Genomic DNA, 24,518 nt, shown 5'->3' on the forward strand with positions numbered 1-24,518 from the left:
ATTTTCACGGCACATTCTGCACCACATCTCTGTGCGTTCATCATTTGTTTGAAGCCAGCTCACCTCCTGCAAACACTTTTCCGAGAATACGTGCTTCTTTTGTGGTTCGGACTCCTTCTGACATTTCTTTGGATGTGGAGGAAAACCAAAGTAATTGCTTAAAGGAGCTTCTTCGACATCTTTAAGAGTTCTAAACAAATGTCTGTCCTCCTCCAGAAAATCTTATGTACGCAAACACGCGGTGCAACTTCTTATCTTGTGCGCGTTTTTTATTTTGACAGCGAATGCGCACCTGCGGACCACTTATGTGCAGCCCTGGTTATATAGCTCATCATATCGCAGCCACAGAAATTCTTTTGTCCATGAAACCATAAAGCTGCACTTTCTTTTTGCCTTATAGTCTGATTTGTCATAACCTTTCCGTTTTGTGGTAAGCTTTTCTTTGGCTGTCACTTCTTCACGCTGACCTGTCTTATTTGGCTCAGCAGAACTAAAATATATATCCTGCTGCTTTTACACACGCACTCACATAACGCTCAGCGATTCTCTGCACGATCAACCTCTCACATGTTTAAGCTTGCTGCGGGAGATTTCACTTGTCATGTTTGCATAGTAAGCTAACGATTGATAAGACGATGTCAGAGGAATTGGTGCGCAAATTATCATCACTCACCAATCAGTGCTGTCGCTCTCTATACACAGTTCCCGCGATTGCAAAGTGAAAGCAAAAAACAAGCGCAAATTCAAACACGATTTCAATATGTCACATATTGACAGTGGCTCACCGATGCCAATGACATAATTACCCAGCTACATTTCCGAAAGAATGCAAAAGCATTGAAATATATTTTCCTATGATAGCCCGACGGGCAGGGCAGAGACAGATTTTGGTAGCCCGACTGGAAAAATCGCTAGCCCCGGGACGTCGGGCTAGCGATTTTGCGAGCCCTGCCACGGAGAGGACATCGACAGCCTTACTACATGCATTACTGACTATATAAATTTCTGTGTGGATAACACCGTACCTACCAGGACTGTACGGTGTTTCTCCAACAACAAACCTTGGATTACCCCAGAAATTAAAACCGTCCTCAAGCAGAAGAGGAGGGCCTTCAAATCCAGAGACAAAGAGGAGTTGAAAAGGGTGCAGAGAGAGTTGAGGGGACTGATAAGGAATGGGAAGGACAGCTACAGGCAGAAGATGGAGAACCAGCTTCAACAAAACAACGTTGGTGAAATCTGGAGAGGCCTCAGAACCATCTCGGGCCACAAACAGCAGAACTCTCTGCCTGGGAGGGATGTGAGATGGGCAAATGAACTGGATCATTTCTTCAACCAATTTGATTCAGCCATGAGGCAGTCTGCAACATTGGCTGCAGACTCACCCACCCCCACTGCTGCTGTTCCACCTCTGACACCTCGGACACTTCACACCTCCTCTATTCACCCTGCTCACTCCTCCCCACCCCCAACAACAGCATCCAATACACACTCAACACAAGGCTCCAGCCTGTCTCTCTCAACCACCCAGGTTAGGAGGGAACTGAGGAGGATTAATGGCAAGAAGGCAGCGGGCCCAGATGGCATCAGCTCGAGGGTCGTCAGGTCCTGCGCGGACCAACTGTGTGGGGTCATGGAGCACCTCTTCAACCTGAGCCTGAGGCTGGGAAGAGTCCCACAGCTCTGGAAAACCTCCTGTGTTGTACCAGTGCCAAAGACTTCACGCCCCAAGGACCTCAACAGCTACAGGCCGGTGGCTCTGACATCCCACCTGATGAAGACCCTGGAGCGGTTGGTCCTGGCTCAGCTTCGGCGCCTAATAAGCTCATCACTGGACCCACTTCAGTTTGCCTACCAGCCTGGCATTGGAGCGGATGATGCCGTCATTCACCTCCTACATCGTTCCCTCGCTCACCTGGAAACTGCTGGAAGCACTGTGAGAATCATGTTCTTTGATTTCTCCAGTGCCTTCAACACTATTCTTCCCTCGGTTCTGAAGGACAAGCTGGAGAACTCTGGAGTGGACCATCACCTCACTACCTGGATTTTGGACTACCTCACCGACTGACCACAGTATGTGAGGACTCAGGGCTGTGTGTCGGACAGGGTCGTCTGCAGTACGGGGGCCCCACAGGAAACGGTTCTGGCTCCGTTCCTCTTCACCATCTACACTGCAGACTTCTCCCACAATTCCACCCAGTGCTTCCTGCAGAAGTTCTCTGATGACTCTGCAATAGTCGGCCTCATCACTGATGGGGACGACAAGGAGTGCAGAGGACTGACCCAAGACTTTGTGGACTGGTGCCAGCTGAACTACCTCCAGATCAACGCCAGTAAAACCAAGGAACTGGTGGTAGACTTCCGCAGGCACAAGCATTCTCCACTGCAACCACTGAACATTCAAGGTATAGACATTGAGGCTGTGGACAGCTACAGGTACCTTGGTGTTCATCTGAACAACAGACTGGACTGGACTCATAACTCAGACGCCCTCTACAGGAAAGGGCAGAGCAGGCTGTACCTGCTGCGGAGACTCAGGTCGTTTGGAGTGGAGGGCCCACTCCTGAAGACCTTCTATGACTCTGTGGTGGCTTCTGCTATCTTTTATGGTGTGGTCTGCTGGGGCGGCAACATCTCTGCCGGGGACAGGAAGAGACTGAACAGGCTGATCCGAAGGGCCAGCTCTGTTCTAGGATGCCCTCTGGACCCAGTGGAGGTGGAGAGTGACAGGAGAATGGTGGCTAAGCTGTCATCACTGTTGGACAACATCTCCCACCCCAAGCAGCAGACTGTGACAGCACTGAGCAGCTCCTTCAGTGGGAGATTGCGGCACCCACGGTGTGGGACGGAGAGATTTCGCAGGTCTTTCCTCCCCACTGCTGTCAGACTCCACAATAAAGACTTTAACTGATCAAACACACACATCCACACATGTGCAATAACACTAATGTGCAATAATCTTTTCTGTCATCGTTGTATTTTTACTCAGTTGTATATAGCATTTGTATTTGTATTCTATTTTTATCTTATTGTATATTTATTTTATTTTATTCTACTGTATATAGTATTTTATTTTTATTCTATTCTGTACAGTTGTGTACTGTATTTATTCTTATTGTATCCTAATTTTTGCCTCATAACTTTTGCACTGTCCACTTCCTGCTGTGACAAAACAAATTTCCCACGTGTGGGACTAATAAAGGTTATCTTATCTTATCTTATCTTAAACATATGCATAGCATACAGCACACGCTTGAAAGTAAACCAGCCAACCTACTGTCTTGCCTTTTTTTAAAAAAAATTATTTTCTTGTTCAGCAAGACAAAAAGGGAGTAAGCTATATCAGAATTAAATGGAATAAGAAGCTAGAACCAATTATCTCATTAAAACTACTGGTGGAAGTGCAATCAGTACTCAGGTGCTTCTCTTTCTAAACAAAGATTAGAGCATCAATTATTTGAAATTCCAGAAACTACAAGAACAAATTGAGCAGGGATTGTTGCATGGTAATTCACTGTGTGTGTGTGCGTGTGTTTATCTGTGCTTGTCTGTCTATCTGTATCTGTATGTTTACAGGGACGCTAAATATAGTCTAATGACTAACACAGCCCACTGATGTGGAGGGTGTGTTTGCGCGTGATGTGTTGAGGAAAGACACATGACAAACCAACACAGTAGGCTACAGCCGCCTGTCACAACTCCATCTGGAGTGATTTAGGCATGAATTCTTACTGAAGGCATAAACGGCCCTAAAATCATCAACACTTAAAAAGCACTGTGATCATGACTCTCCTGAGCCTTGAGAATCCTTTTCATTCTGCTCTTACCCTCCACAACTTTCCCCGTTTGTTCTGCCACCCCACCAGGGATGACCTTGGCAATGTACGCTCCGATCTCTCCACGACTCCCTGGAATCTCCTTACCACCTACCACACGGATGCCAAGTCCATTACCTAAACGGTAAAAATAGGGATACAAATCCTAATTACAAAAACAGAAATAGACAATCTTTGTGAGTTTTATCGTTGTATGATAACTGTATGTCTGCATTTTGTAATAGTTTTATACCTGACACACTGGAATCCTTCATGTCTCTCTTAAGCTTGATGCGAGTGTGAGGGAAGGCATAAGGCACGAGTTTCATCTGAAAATTCACAGCATTAAAAGAAGCATGTTTGTAAGCAGAAAACATTCCGGGTTTACATATTAAAACCAAAAATAAACATGGAGTGGAAAAAAAAGGACCAAGCTGAATATTATTAGCTTGAATCGCACCTGTCTCCTGTCTGACACACTCCCGCTCTGAGGATGCCCTTCTCTTGGCTTATCAAACCAATCTGTGTCCTCTCTTCTCAGATGGTAGGCTAGACAAGGAAAGGATCGCATTAAAATCTATGCACGCAAATAGGGACTAGAAGCTTTCAGCATAGAATCAAGCAATCTCTTTTTTTGTATTTAAGAATAATTGTCACACATCCGCCCAGATTTTCTAAAAGGCAGGAAGATCTCTGATCTGTCCTGACTGGATAGGTGAAAGCAAAGAAACAGAAACTCTGCTCCATCCTATCCACAAGTGTGAGATCAGATGGCTACTACAAATACTAAATGGAGTATGAATAATTTCAAGTTTGATACAAATTGATATGCTTTAAATGTATGCAACGTTTTATTTTCTTTGTATTATTTTACAGCACTGTGTACTGGAAATCTCCCCCAAACGATCATCATTTATAAGTAACGACTGGAAGATACTGACAGTCTTGTGCTCTATTTTACCATCACAATTCTAAATCATACCTTTAAGAGCAAAAATAATCAAAATATTGAAAGCTATAGTAATATCTCAACTTTGAAATGCTGTTTTGGTGTTAAATGTAAAAGAATCCAAACAAGGATAGAATTTTCTATGTACTGGCGAGCCAAGCCCACAAACAGAAAATAGACTGCTACATATCTTGTAAATATCTTGAAAGCATTAGATCTTGAACATATGAGGAATCGGTATATGGTGGCAGCATTGGTTTTCAGAATTCTATAGAAGATCTTAAAATACTGTGAATCTGCATGTTTTTGGTAACACTTATGCACAACACACATTTATTTTAGTGCATGGACATGAATACTGGAAATGGGTCTGATATGTTTACAAAACCACAGTGCAAACATTCCTGAATGACACATAAATTAAGTCTCCGCAGTGTATGACACATAAAAGATATCGAGTGTCATTAAGATGGGGTTCATACCAGCATGGAACTGACATGTCAACTACAAGAGAGTCACTAAATGATATGTATTGTATACGATTGTGAGGTGGGTCATTCCAGAATGAATCTGGTATGTTTACAAACTCAGCCAGAGAAGTGAACCATTCATGATATGCGGCATGGAGGCATACAGTCTCTAAGTAACTACATGACAATTGCGATGCCGTCTCACCTTCTATATTCCAGTTTGGGCCTCCAGCTGTGGTACAAAGTTATATGTTTTTTTAAGAAATTTGTTCAACATATGTTCATTCTTCTATCAAGCTACAGGAAGTAGAGTGCTAAGACTAAGATTTGTACTGCAAGTAGGCTAAAATTCAGCACATGCACTAAAAGCAATAGTAAGAGATGCATGCTTTACTGCATTTACTAGCCTGACAGACAGATCACAAATTTAAGCAGAAGCACTATGAAAAACCCCCCAAACAAAACATATAAGATGTTTCTTTAGGAGGGAAAGCCATATCAAGATTGAGCCACATTATCATGAGAGGCAGTAACTTTAACTATGCTGTAAGATACTCTACCGTGTCTGATACTTTCATGAAAGATTCTGGCATCATCTCTGTTCAAAGCCAACATGGACTCACTTTGTGCTGCAATTGAGGCAGATGAACACTTTTATGTAAGGTCAAGACAAATGCTTCTGTCTCAACAAGAATGTATTTACATTGATTCCTCATAATTGGCCTTGAAACAAAGCTAAAGTTGCTGAAGATATTCTTGTTCGTTGGCACTATCTGACAATTACATCAGACCCTGTGCTTTTTAATGCTACTTCATATACAAGATACTTACCAAATAAAAGATACATAATTATAAAGGCACTGGATTTACCTAAACTAATGGAACACTACCAGTCCCACTCTTATGGAAATGGAAACAGTGCATGTCAATATCTGCTGTGAATCACCGGGGAACACAGACATCTCACACCACAAGGAGACATCCACAGCAACAACCAACAAGCAGAAAACATTAATTTTATTAAGATGAAAATGGAAAACAGATGTACATGCAAGGATGAAAATAAGACCAAATTAGAAACTGAAAGATTACAGAATCAACGTTTAACACAGTTGACACAATTTTCTTTAAGTATACACAACAACATCGGCTTTATAGAAAGCTACTGCATCTTTTTTGATCTATATAAACCATCCAGCAAATTTGGAAATGTCTAAATTGGCCTGGCACTGGCTTAGCAATTTAGTTAGAATGAATCAAAAATACCTGTAGAATCTGCAGAACATGCATATCACCATGATTCAGCAGTACTCTTTTAAACTTACTGCTGTTGTTTTCGAGCAAAACTAAAGGAAGAACCTTAAAAATGTATGTATTTCTTTTTCTATAAGTTTTCTGTGCCACTGAAAAAGGGCTCCAGTGTAGGCTGTTAAATATTGCTCAGATTTTTAATGAAATTTATACAAAAAATAAGGCAGCTGCATTGTGAGCAGTATGTTTGCTTAGCATATCTCTTTGTAGTTCATAAACAGATAACATAGATTCTAGAGAGGATCTAATCTAACATTTTTAGAACTGTTGGGGTCTAAGAATAAGGAAGGACATTGAATAAATTAAACTGAAAAAAACAAACAAACATCAAGCTGATGAAATGACACAGAAAAGCATGGATCGACGTGGCATACATAAACAAAGAGTGTTATGTATCGGTGACCACGATAATTAAAAGAAAGGAAATATCATGCAAAATTGTGACTTTACATTTATCGTGACAGAGGGAAATATTGTAACAGACAACAATAATTATCTGGAGCACTGATAACTGAGAAAGAAACAGTTAATCCACAAAGTCAATAAGACCACTCAGTATTAGCATGCATGATAAGCACGTCGATATGGTCAAATTGTTGAAGCAGTCTTAGGCTCCATTTACCTTCACTGTCAGACATGGCACCTTGCAAGTCATCCATGATGAATGCGATGTCTCGATCATAGCCACGAGTCCGAGATTCCTCTCTCATATGTTGCTGTACCTCTGGGAGGGAATGGCTTGACCCAAATTGGTCCCTGGAGTCAGCAGAAATGGGAGGGAGAGGACCAGCTGAAGCTCTAGCCATACCCATTGGTTGCCCCACTGGACTCAGAGGACTTTCCTCCTCTGAGTTCTGAGCAACAATGGGGATGCGTCCACGGCTTTGGCTTATAGGTAAACTAGTGGGTTTTGCTCTGGCCACCCCAGGGGCAAACGCTGCATCTAGAACCTCTCCCTCTGATTTAAGTCTTAATGAAGAACTGGACAGATCCCGTTTAATAGATAGATCCAAACCATAGACTGAAGAGGGTCGGGAGGAGGGGCGAGAACGGGTACCACTTGGGTAGGTGCCATCATCATGGGCAGTTGCCCTGATAGTAGAGCCAAGTCCAAGAGACTGACCAAGATTAAGAGAACCAGACAGGTTGGCCCCCAAGGAGGAGCCTAAATATTTTTGTTGCTCAGACAAGTTTTTTCTTAGCCCAAATGTAATCTCATCCTGGAGTAGCCTAGCTCTAGCAGCCAGACTGGACACAGAGGAGGCTCCAGATCCCATGTAGCTGCCATATTCAGGCTCAAGGTCCCTACTCTCCTGAATTGGGGAAAATTTTGTGATGGCCTTAGGGTCTATAAGGGCCTTTTTGTTCTTCATCTGTTTCTGGTAAAGCATAGCCGCTGGGAGTTGTTTTGCAGCCTGTTTTTCAAGGGTGAGCCTGCCAATGCTATATTTCTCTCCTTTAGGGAAATGGCGAAAATTGCTGTCACTGGGCAGATATTGTGGTAAGCCCAGACCAGTCAAGTGTTCGAGTCCCTCAGTTCCTCGTCGGAATTCTTGCTTGATCTGCTGCTTCAGTAGCTTCAGCTCATAAGGTTCTTCCATAGTATCATCTTCTCCTTTGCCATAACTCTGAAGCCGAGATGAGCCTAAAAATTCTGCCACCTAAACGGAAAAATAAATAAAATTATACGCCACATGTTAAGTGTTTTCTAAACACTCAAGTGTTTAGAACAATTAAAAGGGCTATATCAGTCACACTGTTTTCTACATTCATGTAAGCCTAATAAAATAAAATTGGAGAATCAGCTCTTCAAATTGTTGAATCGCTTTTTTAAATCAAAGAGCAAACAACAAGAAACACTAACATTCTGAGCTATTAGCATTTGTCTGAGGAGAAAAAGGTAGAAAAAACTAGAAACTAAGTTAACAGCATGGGATTTACCTCTGCTGTGCGCCTGAGTCTGTCTGCCTTGGACATCTCCTTATCGGGCAAGTTGAATCCAGAACCCAAGCCAGTATTGCTCAGCCCTGTTGACGCCTTGGTGAGCTCCCCTATGTCTTCTATCAGCACATAATTCCTGGCATTGTGGTGGTCAATATCAGCATAGAAAGAATCAGCAGAAATGCTAGACATGGGACTAGAGGCCATGCTCCTCTCCTCAAGTCCTAACCTCAAGTCCAAGCTTCCATACTTGCCCCCTAGGTGAGCCACCCCATATCCACTTTCTGTGGAAGTTGGCACAATGAGCAGTGGCTGGTTGCGTATCACCTCATAGTTAGTGGTGATTTTGGGCTCTAAATCAGACAGGTTTGTTTGTCGCTGCTTCCCCTGCTGCAAGAGCAGAGCATGTTGGTAGCTGCCTGGCTGAGTCTGGGCATGGGAGAGGGACATGGTTGGGTAAGGAGACACCTGTTGGTGGTAAAGTGATTGTTGCTGATACAGGTTCTGTTGGGTGTAGTGGCTAGTGGTTTGGGTCTGGGGAACATACTGGCCATAGTGAGAGTAGGGACTAGTCAGTGTGTTGTACTGGGAATCAGCTTCTGTCTGTGGGGGAATGAATTGCTCGAATTCCGACTGGGGAGCTGTCCGTGGTCTCTCAAGACCATCACCTCTGGTCTCTCTGATGTTGCTGACCTCACTGTCAGACATGTAGTCTCGCTCCTCTGCCACACCCTGAAGATAGGCTCTTTCTCTCTTCTCTCTTTCTTTCAGCAAGGCCTCCTTACGGCGGTTGATACCCATCTCCAAGTACCTTGAATAAATAAATGAAATAAATATATATATATTTTTTTTTTTTTACAATTTTAGTACTCAAAAGTTCTAATAAAAACCAGGGGAGGTGGCAAACAATATTCTGTTTTCTCACACATTAATACCTGTTACTATGTGTGAGTGTTGAGAAGTCTCATTGAGAGATGTCAAGGCAGCCTTTTTGCCCATAAGCTATCAAGGTAAGAAGGGAATCATGCACATGAATTAGGAAGATTGATGGCATGGGATGCAATGACTGATGCAGTGGAGTTAGCTTCAATCATTTTCTGAGGTATTAGTTATTTATTAATTTAATACAGTAATACAAGTATAGGTAACTTTATATCCTAAACTGCGATGATTTAAAAAAAATTAAATGTGTCTCACCGTAGCTTGGCATCAATCTCTTTTTCTTCTTCATCTAACTCAGCCTGTTTCTTTCGAAGTTTAGAAGATTCTCTCTCCACTAGATCAAGCTCCTTGTCAATGTCCTGCAGGATCTTTGCCCGGGCCATAGTTGTACTACGTGCTAGACGGCGTCGAGCAGAGTTGGTGCTGTAGCCTGACCGTCCTGTGAGAGAGTCATCTTCAGGAGGGGGATCTGGCAGTGTTCTCTTTACCTTCTTACCTGTACTAGAGGGAGAGCCTCGGCTCTAGAATAAAAACAAACAAACAATCAGTTTGTCAATTCAGACTACTATATGACGGCTCATATTTTTCCATTCATATGTGATATGACTTACAGAATAGCTGTCTGCATAGTATCCACCCATCCTGTCTTCTGTGGAAGGACTAAGGGACTTAGGGTCAGATAGAGATTTTTGACCAGCCTTCAATATCCGAGGACCAGAAGAAAATCTGGTTGGGTCTGCAGTCAACATTCTCTGTCCTCCAAGTGACTTTTCTGGGGACAGTGGGGAAACTGTAGTATAGAAGGTTTTGGACTTAGCGGGGATGTCTGCTGAGAGGTGTGTGCTGTAGCCCACTTCAGTGGGAGCATGTCTTCTGTCTGAGTCTGTCTGACAGCTCAGACTTCCACCTCTCTGAGAGTTCTCTGGAGCTGATATATGTTTAATGATTTCTACTTTTGTGTCCATCTGGACATTAGGTCGCTTGATAGTTCCAGAGTGATCAGTCTGAACAGATATCTCTGCCACTGTCTGGATAGCAATGCTAGAGACCTTGGAGCCATGTTTTCCATCACTGCTATGCTTTCGAGAGCGTCGCCGAGCTTTTGTTGGAGCATCCCATTCATCTTGGTCTTCATCGTCAGTCTGAGCTGAGCTATCAATGTTTCTTTTATTTTTCTTTCTCCTTCCAACGTGTTGTTTCTCTGCTGAGTCTTCATCATCTGTCTGCACCCCACTATCAATTATTTTTTTCCCTATGTCCTGATCAGCTTGAAGCTTTACTAAATCTTGACTTTCCTCTATGTGTGTCCCAGCAGATGGAGTCGTAGACTCATCTCTGACTGGCCAGTACTGGCCACTGTCTCCTACGCCTGCATATTTAGCATCTAGAAGATTTCCAGTGGGACCAGTACTACCATAGTGCTCGTCTAGCTGCCGCTGGAGTTGCAGTTGGAGCTGCTGAATTTGCTGCAACTGCTCTTTCTGCTGTGCATAGGTCTCCTGTTGAGCCACCATGTGGGCATGATGCTCCTCTTCTTGCTGAAGGAGAAGCTGCTGTTTCAGAGCCTGAAGTTCCTCAAGCTCCCTTTGGACCATAAGCTGTTCCTGTTCTCGATATCGCTGGATTTCTTGCCTTTCCCATTCCAGCTCTTCTGCAAGACATAGTTGCTTAAGCTTCTCTAGCTCTAGAAATTCCCTCTCCATCTGATACTGGGCCATTTTGGTGTTATCTAAGCCAGGGAATATTGGAGAAGAAGCTAGGGCATCCAGAGAAGCAGCAATAGCTTCCAGGGTGGCATCTGAGTACATCTCTGGATAGCCAGTTATGATGTCAGCCAAAGCTGTAGGTAGAAAATCTTTAGATAGCCCAGAGTCAAAAGGAATTATCTGTCCAGGGTCTGTAGTGGGAATAAAGCCATATGGGTGTGGTAATGGCTGGCTGTGGACTATTGATGTGGGTGTTAACGTTGTGCTAAAGACAGAACCTGGCTGAGTCGTAATTGCATATGTGGATGGAACTGGGGCAGCAACAGAGGAGTAAACTATTCCATCTGATGTCCTTAGAGCACTATTTACACCAAACCCAGCTGCAGGGATCTGGGAGTATTGAGCAGTAGTCCTCAAAGGGTAGACTCCAGTCGTTTTGCTAGTGTAGTCTAGTGCTTTACCTGTTGTAATAAAATATATATTTTATTCTTCTAAAAAACTTTTATTTAAAAAAACCCCAAATGAGTCATGCAATTTGGATTAAAAAAAACTGCACATGCATATCTGAAGTCATTTTGGCTAGCAAGATGCAAAACCAAAATACTGAGGGAGCACACGTAGGCAAACACATGCATCTGTATGAAAAAAAGGAAAAGAAAAGAAAAACAGGTTAATATTTAATGAAATCATGCATATTAAACAGCAAAGCAAATTAAATAGTTTCCAAAAAAGTTAAGGAGATCATGCAACCTATAAATAAAAACAGAAGATATACAAATCATATAAAACATTTTATTAGAAAAGTCTAGAAAATGTATAAAATACTGGTGATTTTTTTTTTCAAACAAAATGTTTGCAAAATGCTTCTTTGCTTGAAATCAAATTTTAGCTGGTAATCACTTCAGGGAATTTTATGTTAATTTTATTATGTGCTAAAGGGTGACGGGTCTTGCCTTCAGGCAGCAGGCTTGGACTCCTTGTAATACGTAAAGAATTTTTCATTATCTTGCTGATATAACCAAGCTTCTCACTGACAGAATCATTGTTCAGCATTAATGGTGCCTCGAAAATTAGGTTTTCCATGCTATGTGCATCAGTGGAACCTATAACTATTCAGATTGTCATGTGTCTGCTGAAAACAAGCCAGGTGGTCAATGGCTGCTTTAGCCTAGAGTACACAACATCTTCAGGAGACAGAAACGCTCTCTACTTTTAAGATTAGGCTTAAAACTTTTCTTTTTGATAAAGCATATAGTTAGGGCTGGACGCTGAATCTTCCCTTAGTTACGGTGCAATGTCTAGGCTGCTAGGGGCTTCCCATGATGCATTGAGTGTCTTTCTTTACTCATCTTTTTACTCACTATGTGTCTATACACATTAGTTATTATTAATCTCTTTCTCGCTTGACCCCCCAGTGATCGGGACAGATGGCTGCCTCTCCCTCAACCTGGTTCTGCTGCAGATTTCTTCCTGTTAAAAGACAGTTTTTCCTTCCCACTGACGCGCTTGCTTATAGATGTTCATATAATTGTTTGGGTTTTCTCTGTTTTCTCTGTATTATTGTCTTTACCTTACAATATAAAGCACTTGGAGGTAACTATTGTGATTTGGCGCTATATAAGTATAATAAAATGGAACTGAATCTATGAATCAATATATTTTTTTAATTTGTGAAATTACAGAACACATCTTTGTATGTTCTTTGTCTATTTCTGCCATAAAGATAAAGGGCATTTATTATAAATTTTTCTCAAATTATCAGAATCTTCTAATGATATTATATAGCACAGTTGGTAGAGTTATCTTTTTTACCCTGATCGAATAATAATTTTCCTAATTTGTTATGAGATATTCCTCAAATTATGTCCTTCCAGCTTTTATAAAGCATGTTGCTGGCATTAAATTTAAAATTGGCATATATGCAGTGCTGGGGAGTAACGGAATACATGTACCGGCGTTACGTATTTAAAATACAAAATATGAGTAACTGTATTCCGTTACAGTTACCGTTTAAAAAGGTGGTATTCAGAATACAGTTACTTAGTTGAATTAAAGGGATTACACGGCGATCTTTTCCTGTTTCATACGTTATGTTGTCCCCTCTCTATTTGTGGTGGTTCCACGCCGGTGGAAACCCAAACGAAACACGTATTAAGAGGCTCTAATTCCTCTGTCTCAATCTCGCAGCCCATGTCACCCCTACTTGCAGCCCACATAATGATGCGGCGAAATATTTTAAAAAGTTATATAATGTGAAGGCAATAGGCAGAGTGTTACAGGCATAGCCCTAAAGAATGTAGCCTCATGGGCAGTGTAGCCCAGTTGTAAGTAAGCTATTAACTGTAAACTGTGTTTGTGTTTTTCTCCATTGGAGCAGCCTTTCAGCGCCTCTCTCTGTCTCTCACTAACAAAGTTGACCCAGACAACAAAGTAAAGCTAGTGTCCTAACTTTTTTGGAAACAGTATGCAAGCAAACATGAAATAATAAACTTCCAGGAAAAATAAGTATGTTTATCTTCAGAAAGAACTGAACTGTAAAAACATACTATATGTCATGCAGAGGTATTTTAAAAGCTTGATTCAAGCCAATGGAAGCCCACTACCCCCTCTCAAAAAAAGAAAACACGGAAGTAAAAAAGACAAACCATGCAGAAGTACTCTCATACTCACCAGCAGAAAGTTTAGCTGCAGTGAGGTCTATAGCGCCATCTGAAGAGCCACTGAGGTAGTCATAGTCACTTTTAGGAACCATGGAAAACAGTCCTGCCTCTGTCAAGTTAGTTTCAGACACTGATGCTTTTATGCCATTAGTTCCTTTGATACTATACAGTCCAGCATTATCATATTGATAGTGGTCATCTCTGTAGCCAAAACGGTTATCAGGCTGGCTTGTAACTGGAGGCTGTGTTCTGCATGATCCCGTGAATGGTAGCTTGTAAATTACATCACAGCAAACACTATGCCTTCCTGCTGTAAGGTCCATTGGGGTCCCATCATCCTCTACAACAGTGGTCACCACTCCTGGACTTGTACCAGACAATGCTACCACAGCTCTCATTGGTTTGTAGTTTGTCAGATCCATGGCCTCTGTGGCCTCTAGAGAAAGGACAGGCCCTCCATTGCTGAGAAGTGTGGGGACTGACGTCAATGGCTGTTTTGCTCCAGAGGACACAAGAGCTTCAAAGGAAAGATTAATTGGTATATCTTGAGCTGTGGATGCTACAGCACTCAGCATGGGTTGGGTGCTAACAGGTCTGTATACAATCTGTGCTAAGGGCTCAAATGGTTTGTATGTTGTGAGGGATAGTGGCAATGATGTAACGGGACCTTGCAAATCAAGCGGTTTCTCTGCTGGAGTGTTGCTATATGAAGCAATAGTAGCTGTGCATGTGACAATTGTGATGCTGTCAGTGACAACAGACAGTGTGGTTGCTGGGGTAATTGCTGGACTAAGATTTACTATCTCCGGCTGTACTGCTGTAATTTGACGGCCACTAGAGTCACTTGAAAAAGACTGTCGACTTGATTCAGGCGGAGTCAGGTCCATGCCTTGCTCAGTCATCTTTATACCAACCTTCATTGTACGTAAATCAATAACATCACCAGGATATATTTTACCATTCTGTTTGGGTACAGGTTGGACTTTAGCAATGTCTGGTTGTATAGTTATTGCTACACTAGGTGGAGGAACCTGTGGAAGTCTTTCATGGACAACAGAAACAGTGGTCCTCTGGACCTCAGTGGTAACTACTTGAGTAACTAGGCTAGGAAGGCTTTCAGGTGGCTGGCCTGAGGTGGAAATTGAAGATGAATACATATGGCTCATACTAGAGACCACCTTTTCTGCTCCTCTAATCTCCTGGCTTTCAATAGACTCTTGCTGAATTTTAGTGATGGTGACTGGAGCTGCAGAAACATTCTGTGGAATGTCTTGCACTGTGGGCCGTGAGGTCCTCGCGGTGTATTCCTCAGTGGTTATTAGCTCCACAGGGTGATCATATTCTGATGAATAAGTCAATGCATGTGGTTGGCGTTCTGGAATAGATTCTCTTCTGTAGGGGAGCTGAACAGCATAACCATCATTAGAAACATCTTTTTCAGCTGGCAGGTTTACTACCTGTGCTAATTGGTATGGTTGCTGCATGGTTATGGATTCTCTTCTGGTGGCAGCAAAGGCTTCAGCTGTAACCACTTGTCTGGGCATTTCATACTCTGTAGGACAAGTAAATCTTTCAGTTGTGGCATATGTTGGCTGTACTATGGAAGATATGGATGTCCTCCTCTTATGGGTGGTTTCCTCAGTTGTCATAACTGGCATTCCAGGCCCAGCCTGAGGTTGTATCATGGATGATGATATTGAAGAAGCTATGAGATCAGCATCCTTAGTTATAATTTGTGTAGGAGGCTCAAATTGAGGTTGCAATGCCAGTGGTGGCACTGAATGTGTCATAACTGAGGATGTTATTCCTTCGCAGACCTTTGGAATATATATATGAGGAGGTATATTTGGATGTGTAACTATGTGTTCAACTTCCATGATAAGAGGTGATGGTGTTTCCTTAGCAGCTGTAGGAGATATCTTCTTATCGTCTATAGTTAATGGCATTAACTCAACAGGGGTAATTTCACTTACCACAGGTTGATGATGCGGTAATGGATGTACCATTGCTATCTCTGGTATTCTAACAGCTGCATCAGTTGTAATAACTTCTGTGAGTACATCAGACTTGGTAGGGAGGGAAACCCCTTCAGCTACAAGAAGTGGTTGCTGAGTAGGCAGATGTTCTGTCACTGCAGGCAGAACTTCTGAAGGTTGAATAGTTTGTAGAACAGGTGAGGGTTCAGAAATGGTCCAGCTATAGTTAAAACCTGTGGCCAATTCTTGATCTTTCGAATGAGTCATTGCTTCAGATACTGCAAGTGGATGCTCAACAGGGATTTGCTGAACACCTGGTATCAGTGATCTTAATGAAATTGCTTCTGCAACAACGACATCAGTAGGTACATCCTCGTCTGTATGTGGCATTTCAATTTGGGCTGCAGCTTGTGCATCAAAAACAGTTGCAGATGGTCTATCTTGGGCTACAGGTTTGTCAAAAGATGCTCCAGGCTGCAATGAAGTAGAAACAACTTCAATCAGAGGCTCTGGCTGGACAGGTATGGTTGGTTTGGGAGCCTGAGGAACCAGTGCTTCACTTAAACTTTCTGATGGAACTGTTATGATCTCTGTAATTGTGGCTTGGACTGGATGAATGAGAATTTTTGGCTCTGGGGACACTGTGATGACCTCAGACAGTGTTTTAGGTTGTGACAGTGGTGGAGTCATTGATTGCTCCTGGTGCACAAATGGTTTCTTAATTGGAAAAGGCACAGTATGTGCTTGGACAAAAGTTTCCTGGGCTGATGGCAATGTTACGATATCAACTACAGGAAGCGATGACAGCACTACAGATGGCATAGTGTCTGTTTTAGCTTGGACTTCAGAAACTACTACCTCAGAAGTTGTCATTTGTTCAGGGACAGCTGAAGCTACAGATATTGGAGGTGGATGCCTTACAGTAGGGACCGAGGCTCTCCTTACTGTAGCCTGTGCTGAGAATACTTCAATGGGTGCTTTCTGCTCTGATGGTGTTGTCCGTATTCCTGACACTTTTGTGGAAGGGATGGACCCTCTTCTTACAGGTGCTTGGACAGTTATGGACTCTGTTGGTGAACCAGGTTCTGATGGAAGCGTTATCACTACATAGGTTTGTAAACATTTCGCATGTCTAGGAGATACAGGTGATTTAGGAGATGTTGCACCCAACTTAGACTCCACAGGTCTTGTCAGACTAAGTGATAGAGCCTTTGGAGGTTCTTTTGTCCTGGGGAGGGTTGCCGCTTTGGGAGCTACAGGAGGTGGCTTGACACTCTCTCCTGGTTTATGACTGAAAACCAGTCCAGCTGGAATTGATACAGGTTTAGGTGGTATGGGTGGAGGAGGCTTGGTAGTCTGACTAGGAATAGAAGCTGCAGAAAAAACTGGTGTGAAATTTGCTTTAGCAGTTGTCACTGGAGTGGGAACTGATTGCTTTGGAACAGTTGGTTTGGGTAAAGTGGATGGAGGTATTGGACTAGAAACTGTAATGGGTACTTCTACTGTGTCTATAACTTTAGGTGAAATGGGTGGAGCTACAACTTCCTGCACTGTTGCCACCTTAGTAGGAAGTGAAGATATATCTGTACTGCACACATCTGAAGCAGAATGTGGGGCTACTTGGCTACCATATGGAGCAGAAGCAATGAAAGATATTGGCCCTGTGCTAGGTATACCTTGGTTTCTGGCTTGTTCAATCAAAGCTTTGTTCTCTACACTAGGGACAATGATAACTACATGCCCCTGTCTATTTGGTGTTACTAACTGAGGTACAACTCCACCATCTGATTTCATGGCTTCCATTCTTGGTTGGATATCCACAACAACAGATTGCATTGGCTGTCCAACAGCTGTGGTTCCGATAGGTGATGTAGTCCGAGTGGCATGCTCAACAGGTTTTACAAAAGGAACATCTTTATTAGTTTCAGGTAATGATACCGAAGTAGATCGAGGGGGAGGAGGAGGCGGGACCTTCTTTTTGACTATAGTAGTTGAAGCTGTTGCTGCTGAAGGCATCTGGGCGGTTTGAGCCAGAGGTGGGACTACCACTGGACTGACTGATGGGATGGCTGATTGTACAGGGACTGAGTGTACCACTTTACTTTCAGCTTGAGCTGGGGTAGTAACAAGTGCTGAGACTGGTAATGGGGGATGTGTTGGTATGGGAGCTGTGGTTGAAACCAGGTCAGGCATCTGCACTATGACTGGTTCAGGACATGAAACTAGAGTGACAGAAGTGGAAAGAATGGCAGATGTTGGAGCCGAGACTGCAACAGGTCGGGCTGCTACTAGGGTTGTAGAATGAATGGAGACAACAGAAGGTGCTGGACTTGGTGCTGAGACCTGTGAAATAGCTGGAATGTTGTCAGGAACCTGAGATGGAGATGAAACCAAGTCCGGCATTTGTACCACAACAGGTGATGCAGTTATGGCTTCTACTGTAGAAGTCTGAACTTGAATGGCTGTAGCTGTTTGCGCTTTGGATGGATCAGACACAACATCTGGTATTGTAACTATAACTGTAACTGGAGAAGAAGAGACTGAGTTTTCATTAGATTGTACTCCTGCATCTGTGGCAGGCAGTGGTGAGGAGATCTCTGGAGGTGATTGTGTTTTAAATGAAGCAGAAGGTGTTGGTGTAGACAGTGGAGTTGAATCTGATGAAAGAGGTGTTTGAGCCTGGAATGGAGATGAAGATGTAGCATTAGAGGCCAAACTGGAATCTGCACTAGCTGGTGAGGTTGGAGGTGACACTGGTGATACAGGAGAAGGTGTTGTAGTTAGTTCTGGAGCTGATATTGGAGTTGGAATAGGTTTTGGCTCTGGAATTTCACAGACTACACATATAGGATCCATCTCAACAGTTTCAGACAAAGATGGGCTTATGCATGGTTCTTCTTTGGTCTCAGAGTCATCACTGGGGGTAATGTCAGAGGAAATACCAATGCCATAGTCATCTGCAAGACTGTCATCCTCTTCTTCCCCAGATGAACACTGAGTAATCTTGAGGTCTGGTATAGGGAACAATGCTTTCCTTAATGCAGGATCTTGTTGAATCATAGGCCTAACAAAACTTATAGCCCCACTAGGAGTACTAGGGACAACAGTTATGTCAGGACGCTTTGGGGGCTCAGAAGGGCGTGGAGGGGCTGGTCGCTTCTTTTTCTTTACTGACATGTCACTTAAAGTTTCAGTTTCTGTAAGAGGCATTTCAAGTTTTTCAGTTGGGTATGTCTCTTCTATAGTCACTACACAAGTTTCAGCAAATGAGGGAGGGCAAGTGACCTGTGAAGCGCTTGAGGCAGAAGATTCCATGGCATTTTGTGCCTGCTGAAATTCATGCTCTATCATCATCAACTCTCTCTTCTTTTGCATCATCTCCTCATAAACCTCCTCAGGAGACCTGAGTTTTTTGAGAGAATCAGAGCCAGTATCATTTTTGGGTTCTTCCCGAGATTCACTCATTTTAATTTCAGGTTCCTCAACTAAGGATTCATAAAGATAGTCCTCTATTGCCATCCCCCCATAGAGTGGCTCAATATCAGGTGGACTGTCTCCTGGAATAGCTTTAGTCTTCTGAATAATTTCCTCGTATGCTTCTTCTGCACTCTTTAATGATTTTGTCACACTGTCCTTTTCTATAAATGGATCAGAAAGGGTGTATGGTATGACTGTTGGTGAAGGTTTACGTCCTCTCTGTACAGCTTGAGTGGCTTCTGATTCTGATTCTATACTGGCAGAATACTCAGAGCCAGATGTTCTATGAGTTTCCTTTATAACTGTGACTTCTTTCAGATCCTCTGTGGAAGAAGAATCTTTGTGTGGGGACAGTAGTTGTCCATGGGGTCCCATCTTCTCTTCCTCAGAGGAGTCTTCGATGGTAGGAAGAGGCTGAGTTGGTTGCCTGTGCTTACCTTTGCGATACTGTTTGTCCCCACTGGGTTTCCTGCGACTAGGGCTGCTATCACTATCCTCTTCCAGGGAGGAGGCTGATGTAGGTGAAGATTCTGGAGTAAAACTGGATGCTTGAACACTAGATGAACCCTTTGACACAGATTCTGTGATGCTTTCTATTTCTTCATCTGTGCTTTGTCTTTGTCTCATGACTGGAATTGCTTTCTTGAAAGTAGTTCTGGGTAATGTTTCAGGCACGCTTTGAGCAGTCATGCTGTCAGTTTTTGGGACTGCTTTGTTCCTGGCTGGGCTGTCTTCATTATCTGTGCTACCTTTTCTAGAAAGTGGTTTGACTGTCACCAATGTATTATCAAGGTCAGTATCCTTTATAGCTTGTACATTCTCCAAATTCTTTTCTTTCTCATCTTCTGATACAGACATTTCTTCTTCATCACCCATACCCATTATCTGCTTGCGGATGAACTCTTCGTCTTCCACAGAGGAGTCAGCACTCTCAGTTTTGATGTCCTCACTGCTGGATGAAATATTGCTCACCTTTAGTCTCCTTCTCTGGACTTTAGGTGATGGTGAGGGTGTGAGTTCACTTTCACTGCTTTCATCCATTGCTTGGAAACTCAGACGCCTTCTTTTAGCATTTATCTCCTCCTTTGCTGGTATAGAAGAATCTGTACCATCTTTGCTTGCACCACTCACTATTTCATCATTCAATTCATGTAATATGGGTAAAATCTGAGGTTGCTCTTCATCATGACCCTCTGGTTTGGATTTGGGCTTAGTAGCTGTTACAGGGACATCTGTAGGCACCTCCGCAGTGGAAAGAGAGTCTTTTCGTTTCTTACTGAACTCTTTGTCTTCATCTTCATCCTAAAATTGTGAAAAGGAAGACATATCAGTGTGTCTGTGATTACATTTCTTTAATAAATGAAGTTGACTCTTAATGCTGTGGAACCCAAGATCTGTCATGAGCTAACTTACTGCAGAAGACACACCAACAAGCTTAACAAGATTCTGTCCCCTTTTGAGTTAATCAGTGTAACCAAATGGAGCTGTAATGTACAAATTTCCATATTACTCCATATACTCATAAAAATGCCATCACTGATGTGAACAACTTTAACGTTCTTATAATTTGAAAGATGAAAGTCAAAGTTTTCAAGATTAGCAAAACAACAGTTTGGAATCTGATGTGCTTTGAATATAAAAAGACATCTAATCTTATACAGGTAAAGTATAGCCAAGACTAAAGAACAGAGAGAAAAGCTCTTGTTGTTTAATTTTTTATCTCTTTTAGATAATCTAGATTTTTTTTCAACAAATAGGATAAACTCTTACTTTTCTTTTTGGAGAGACTGGTTGCGACTCAATGGTTGAGATGATGTTGGTAATTTTGTCAGCAGAGTCATCAGCAAATTCTTTGCTGTCAGTTACTGTGACTGCATCTCCTTCCATAACCACCTGCTGCTGTTCTTTTGACTCTGGTTGCACCATAATTTGCTGCAAAGATTTTGATGAGTCTGTCAGGATGGTGCGATCACCAGTGTCTACCACCTTAATAATCCTCTCTGCAACAGACAGGTCTTGTTTTGTCTGAGCCTCTGGAATAACTTGAGCCACTGCAACCTCTGGAGTGACAGGGGACGCAGAGACAACTGAAGCGTCAGGAACTGGAAATGAAGAAGGTTCAGCTACTCCTGCTTCAAATTCAACTTTATGAAGATCCGTTTTAGACTCTTCAGTTTTGCGTAATTTTGTCGTGCTGAAATCTGTTTTTGGTACCTCTTCTTTCTTGGTAACATCTGTATCTAGAACATCAATCGTTGGTGTTACCTCTGTCAAAGGTTGCTTTAAAACCTCTTCTTTGGTGGGTAAAGGTGTCGTCTCAAGCTCAATATGTGTAGACGCTGCTGTAAGCGTTGTTTCCATTTTGAGAGATGTTGATTCTACATTTGCTTTTATGGTTGAAACTGTTGGTGCTGTCTCAACAGGCACGGGGGTGGGTTGTGATTTTGTGGGTCCAGGCCTGGTCTCTGACTTCGTTGAGGTGGTTTTGGGCTCTGCCTTTGTGGTTACTGGTGTGGCCTGGGTCTCTGACTTGGCAGGTGGAGGTGAAGGTTGAGGCATTTTTCCTGAGTCTCCCAGCTGTCCTGACAAAGCCCTCTGAGTTTGGCAGTTTAAACACAGCCATTCCTTCTGTAATCAAGCAAACACAACATAATTAGGAAACACATTAAGATAAAAAGTCACAATACCAAATGAGAGCTACTGTAATCAGGCTAATTATGGTCCTTATCCAAGTAATTTATTTGTTCAAAAAGATAACTTAAGCATTATGCCAGAGTTGTAAAGTCATGAATGAATTAGCTTCTTTGTCATGCTTCACACCAGTGCTTTTTCATTAGCTTCTGGACTATTACCTGATGATATGTATATGGATGGCCCTGCATAATGATTTAAAATCTTGACTTAGAGCCTACTTAAATAAAGTATTATACCTTAAATTATTAGTAATAATTAAAATGAAACTGTCTGGAATTTATGACTAAATTAGTACTTTGTATTTAGGTGGGATGTCTCCATGTGTGTACCAAGGCCACAGAAAAACAGCGCTCTAAAACCAAACTGGCAGAACAAAGGAATTGTTGAGTAATTGTTTGGCTAGCTCATTGAGACGTTACACAAAAAAAGGATATCTATTCTGTAATATATATAACTGTGCCTAACTAATTATTAGCCCATTACCTTCACTGTTTAAGAAAGGGAATTATATCGGCTCAAATAACAACAGACTAAATCTGAGCACTGACAACACTAAACTTGCCAGGCTGAATTAGACAGAAAGGTTATTTTTCATACAAAGTGGAGCTAAGAAAAAGAAGGGCTTATGTAAGTTGAATCAGTATCAATCCCATTTTATAAAAGCCTCGCCTCAGACTTTATTTCTTTTTAAACTGCTTTCAGAAAGACAATTTGCTGAAAATAGTGCCAAATTACTTGAATGAGGCTGCTTTATGTCTTTACTGAAAGGAAAAGCAAAAACAAAGAAAAACACTGAAGAAAAACAACAAGCACAAAACAACAAAAAGCAAAAATACTTGAAGCACTCAGTCGTGTGATGTCTAGACTTTTTCCTGTTAAGTACGTTTGCAAGTAATAAAAGTTCCAAATTACGTGTTTTAGACTAAGACATGATAATTCCTGATGGTTTTCACATAGACAAATATTATAGTCAATACAATACAGTTTTGGATGCTGAGTAATACCATAGCACTCTAAGTGATCTAAATTCAGTAATCAGCTATCAATGCTGAAAAACAGACTTAGATTTTTAAACTTCTTAATACAATAATATAAACATGCTCAGTACTGTTACAGTAGACCTTACATTACACATGAAACAGCAATAGAATGCTTACCTTGCAAAAAAGCTAATCTCATTTTATAAGGAATGCTATTACTTCAAAATGTACTCCTCTGAAGACATTTCCTATCACATCTAAGCTCCATTAATGGACAGCTAAAGAGGACAAAAGCCATAAGCTGCCAATACATTAAGCACTGTGTCTGTACTAGCAACCTAGCAGACCAAATCACAGCAATGCGCCTGCCTCTGCAGAGTCAGGGAGAGCTGCTCTCATATAGGACAGAGGGGGAGTTTATAACACACACATATCCTGTGAAACACCACAAAGTTTTAATTGCTTCATCCATGGTTTAATGTATTAGACCCATACTACATATACTGTTTAGTGTATATACATTTAGAATATCATAATTATGCTAATACAGTGGTCATATATGCATAACAATGCCCATGTAATTCATAAACTAGTAACACAGTCACTTTGTTTTTTTCTCTTTCATTTTACTTGTGAAACTGAGCTTTTAAAATACCCCTCTTGTTTGTATATTTTGTCCCACTAAATTGTATAATTAGTGCTTGTAAATTTCCAGAACTACCACTGAAGACTGATAGCGTACATCTACTGCAAATAGAGCATGCAAGCAAGTGTTTATATTCAGAAAGTGTAGGCAGCAGTAACACTGCAAAATGAATATGATAAACTGCATGAGCGTGTTTTGTTTCTAACTGAGAAATATTAATTGAAAACAAAATTACAGCCAGTGAGAACACATTAACATAATCTTTGATAAATAACGCCATAAAAAATGGGGAAAAATGCTAGACTTAGAGGAAAACTGATACTGATGCATTCAGTTTGCCTGACAGTGAGATGTTTTTGTTCAGTGAGTCGTGATTCAGTCAGGAGGATGATAATCCTATTTGTTACCAACAGTAACAAATAATACCTCATCAGCAGAGTGTATGATGCTGATAATTGTGTTAAACACAAAATGATTTGAGTCTCAGTTTCGTGTGATCTGATGCGAGTTCAGCATCAGTGATGTTTACCTTTGAAGTTGATCAAACACTAACTACCAGGAGGTTCGTCTAAAACCCATATTTGCTGAGAACAATTCATCAAGAATACAGAATATCTGCTGAAAAACCTTTTAAATCTAAAGGTTAGGGTTAGTTCAAGCATTCTAATATAATCCCAACATGTCCTTCCATGCTCCATATTCTTCTCTGTCTTGCTTACAAGATGTAATCACAGGTAAGGTGGAAGATGCTCTTCTTGCCTGTGCATGCTAATCAGCAATTTCATGTCACTACCAAGGCCATTCAGAGGATAAATTAATAATCATAAACATCTGCTCTTCCTGTTTGTTTGATCATCTTGTAGACCCATTACAATATGGTCTGATGGGAGGCAGCTGATTATCTTTATAACTAATATATACTAAAATGAATACAATTTTTCCTGTGTATAA

At 41.8% G+C, this 24,518-nt stretch overlaps 1 protein-coding gene across 4 annotated transcripts in view; it reads right to left on the reverse strand.

Annotated features, from left to right (window-relative positions):
- pclob (piccolo presynaptic cytomatrix protein b) overlaps positions 1 to 24,518 on the reverse strand; it is a 67,527-nt gene that overhangs the window by 16,643 nt on the left and 26,366 nt on the right. For 2 of the 4 annotated variants that reach the window (XM_084933265.1, XM_084933264.1), the window contains exons 13-23: positions 21,018 to 21,875; positions 13,805 to 20,549; positions 10,040 to 11,595; positions 9,684 to 9,949; positions 8,487 to 9,297; positions 7,168 to 8,206; positions 5,795 to 5,863; positions 5,440 to 5,466; positions 4,276 to 4,364; positions 4,069 to 4,144; positions 3,828 to 3,953 (exon numbers count right to left, since the gene is read on the reverse strand). In XM_084933265.1, the coding sequence (XP_084789391.1) occupies positions 3,828 to 3,953; positions 4,069 to 4,144; positions 4,276 to 4,364; positions 5,440 to 5,466; positions 5,795 to 5,863; positions 7,168 to 8,206; positions 8,487 to 9,297; positions 9,684 to 9,949; positions 10,040 to 11,595; positions 13,805 to 20,549; positions 21,018 to 21,875 (11,662 nt within the window). The remainder of the gene's footprint in view (positions 1 to 3,827; positions 3,954 to 4,068; positions 4,145 to 4,275; positions 4,365 to 5,439; positions 5,467 to 5,794; positions 5,864 to 7,167; positions 8,207 to 8,486; positions 9,298 to 9,683; positions 9,950 to 10,039; positions 11,596 to 13,804; positions 20,550 to 21,017; positions 21,876 to 24,518) is intronic. The other 2 variants (XM_084933266.1, XM_084933267.1) reach the window with 2 other exon arrangements.

The sequence above is a fragment of the Perissodus microlepis genome, chromosome 7 (assembly GCF_051167445.1).
Source record: "Perissodus microlepis isolate ML-2025 ecotype Zambia chromosome 7, ASM5116744v1, whole genome shotgun sequence".
Taxonomy (NCBI): domain Eukaryota; kingdom Metazoa; phylum Chordata; class Actinopteri; order Cichliformes; family Cichlidae; genus Perissodus; species Perissodus microlepis.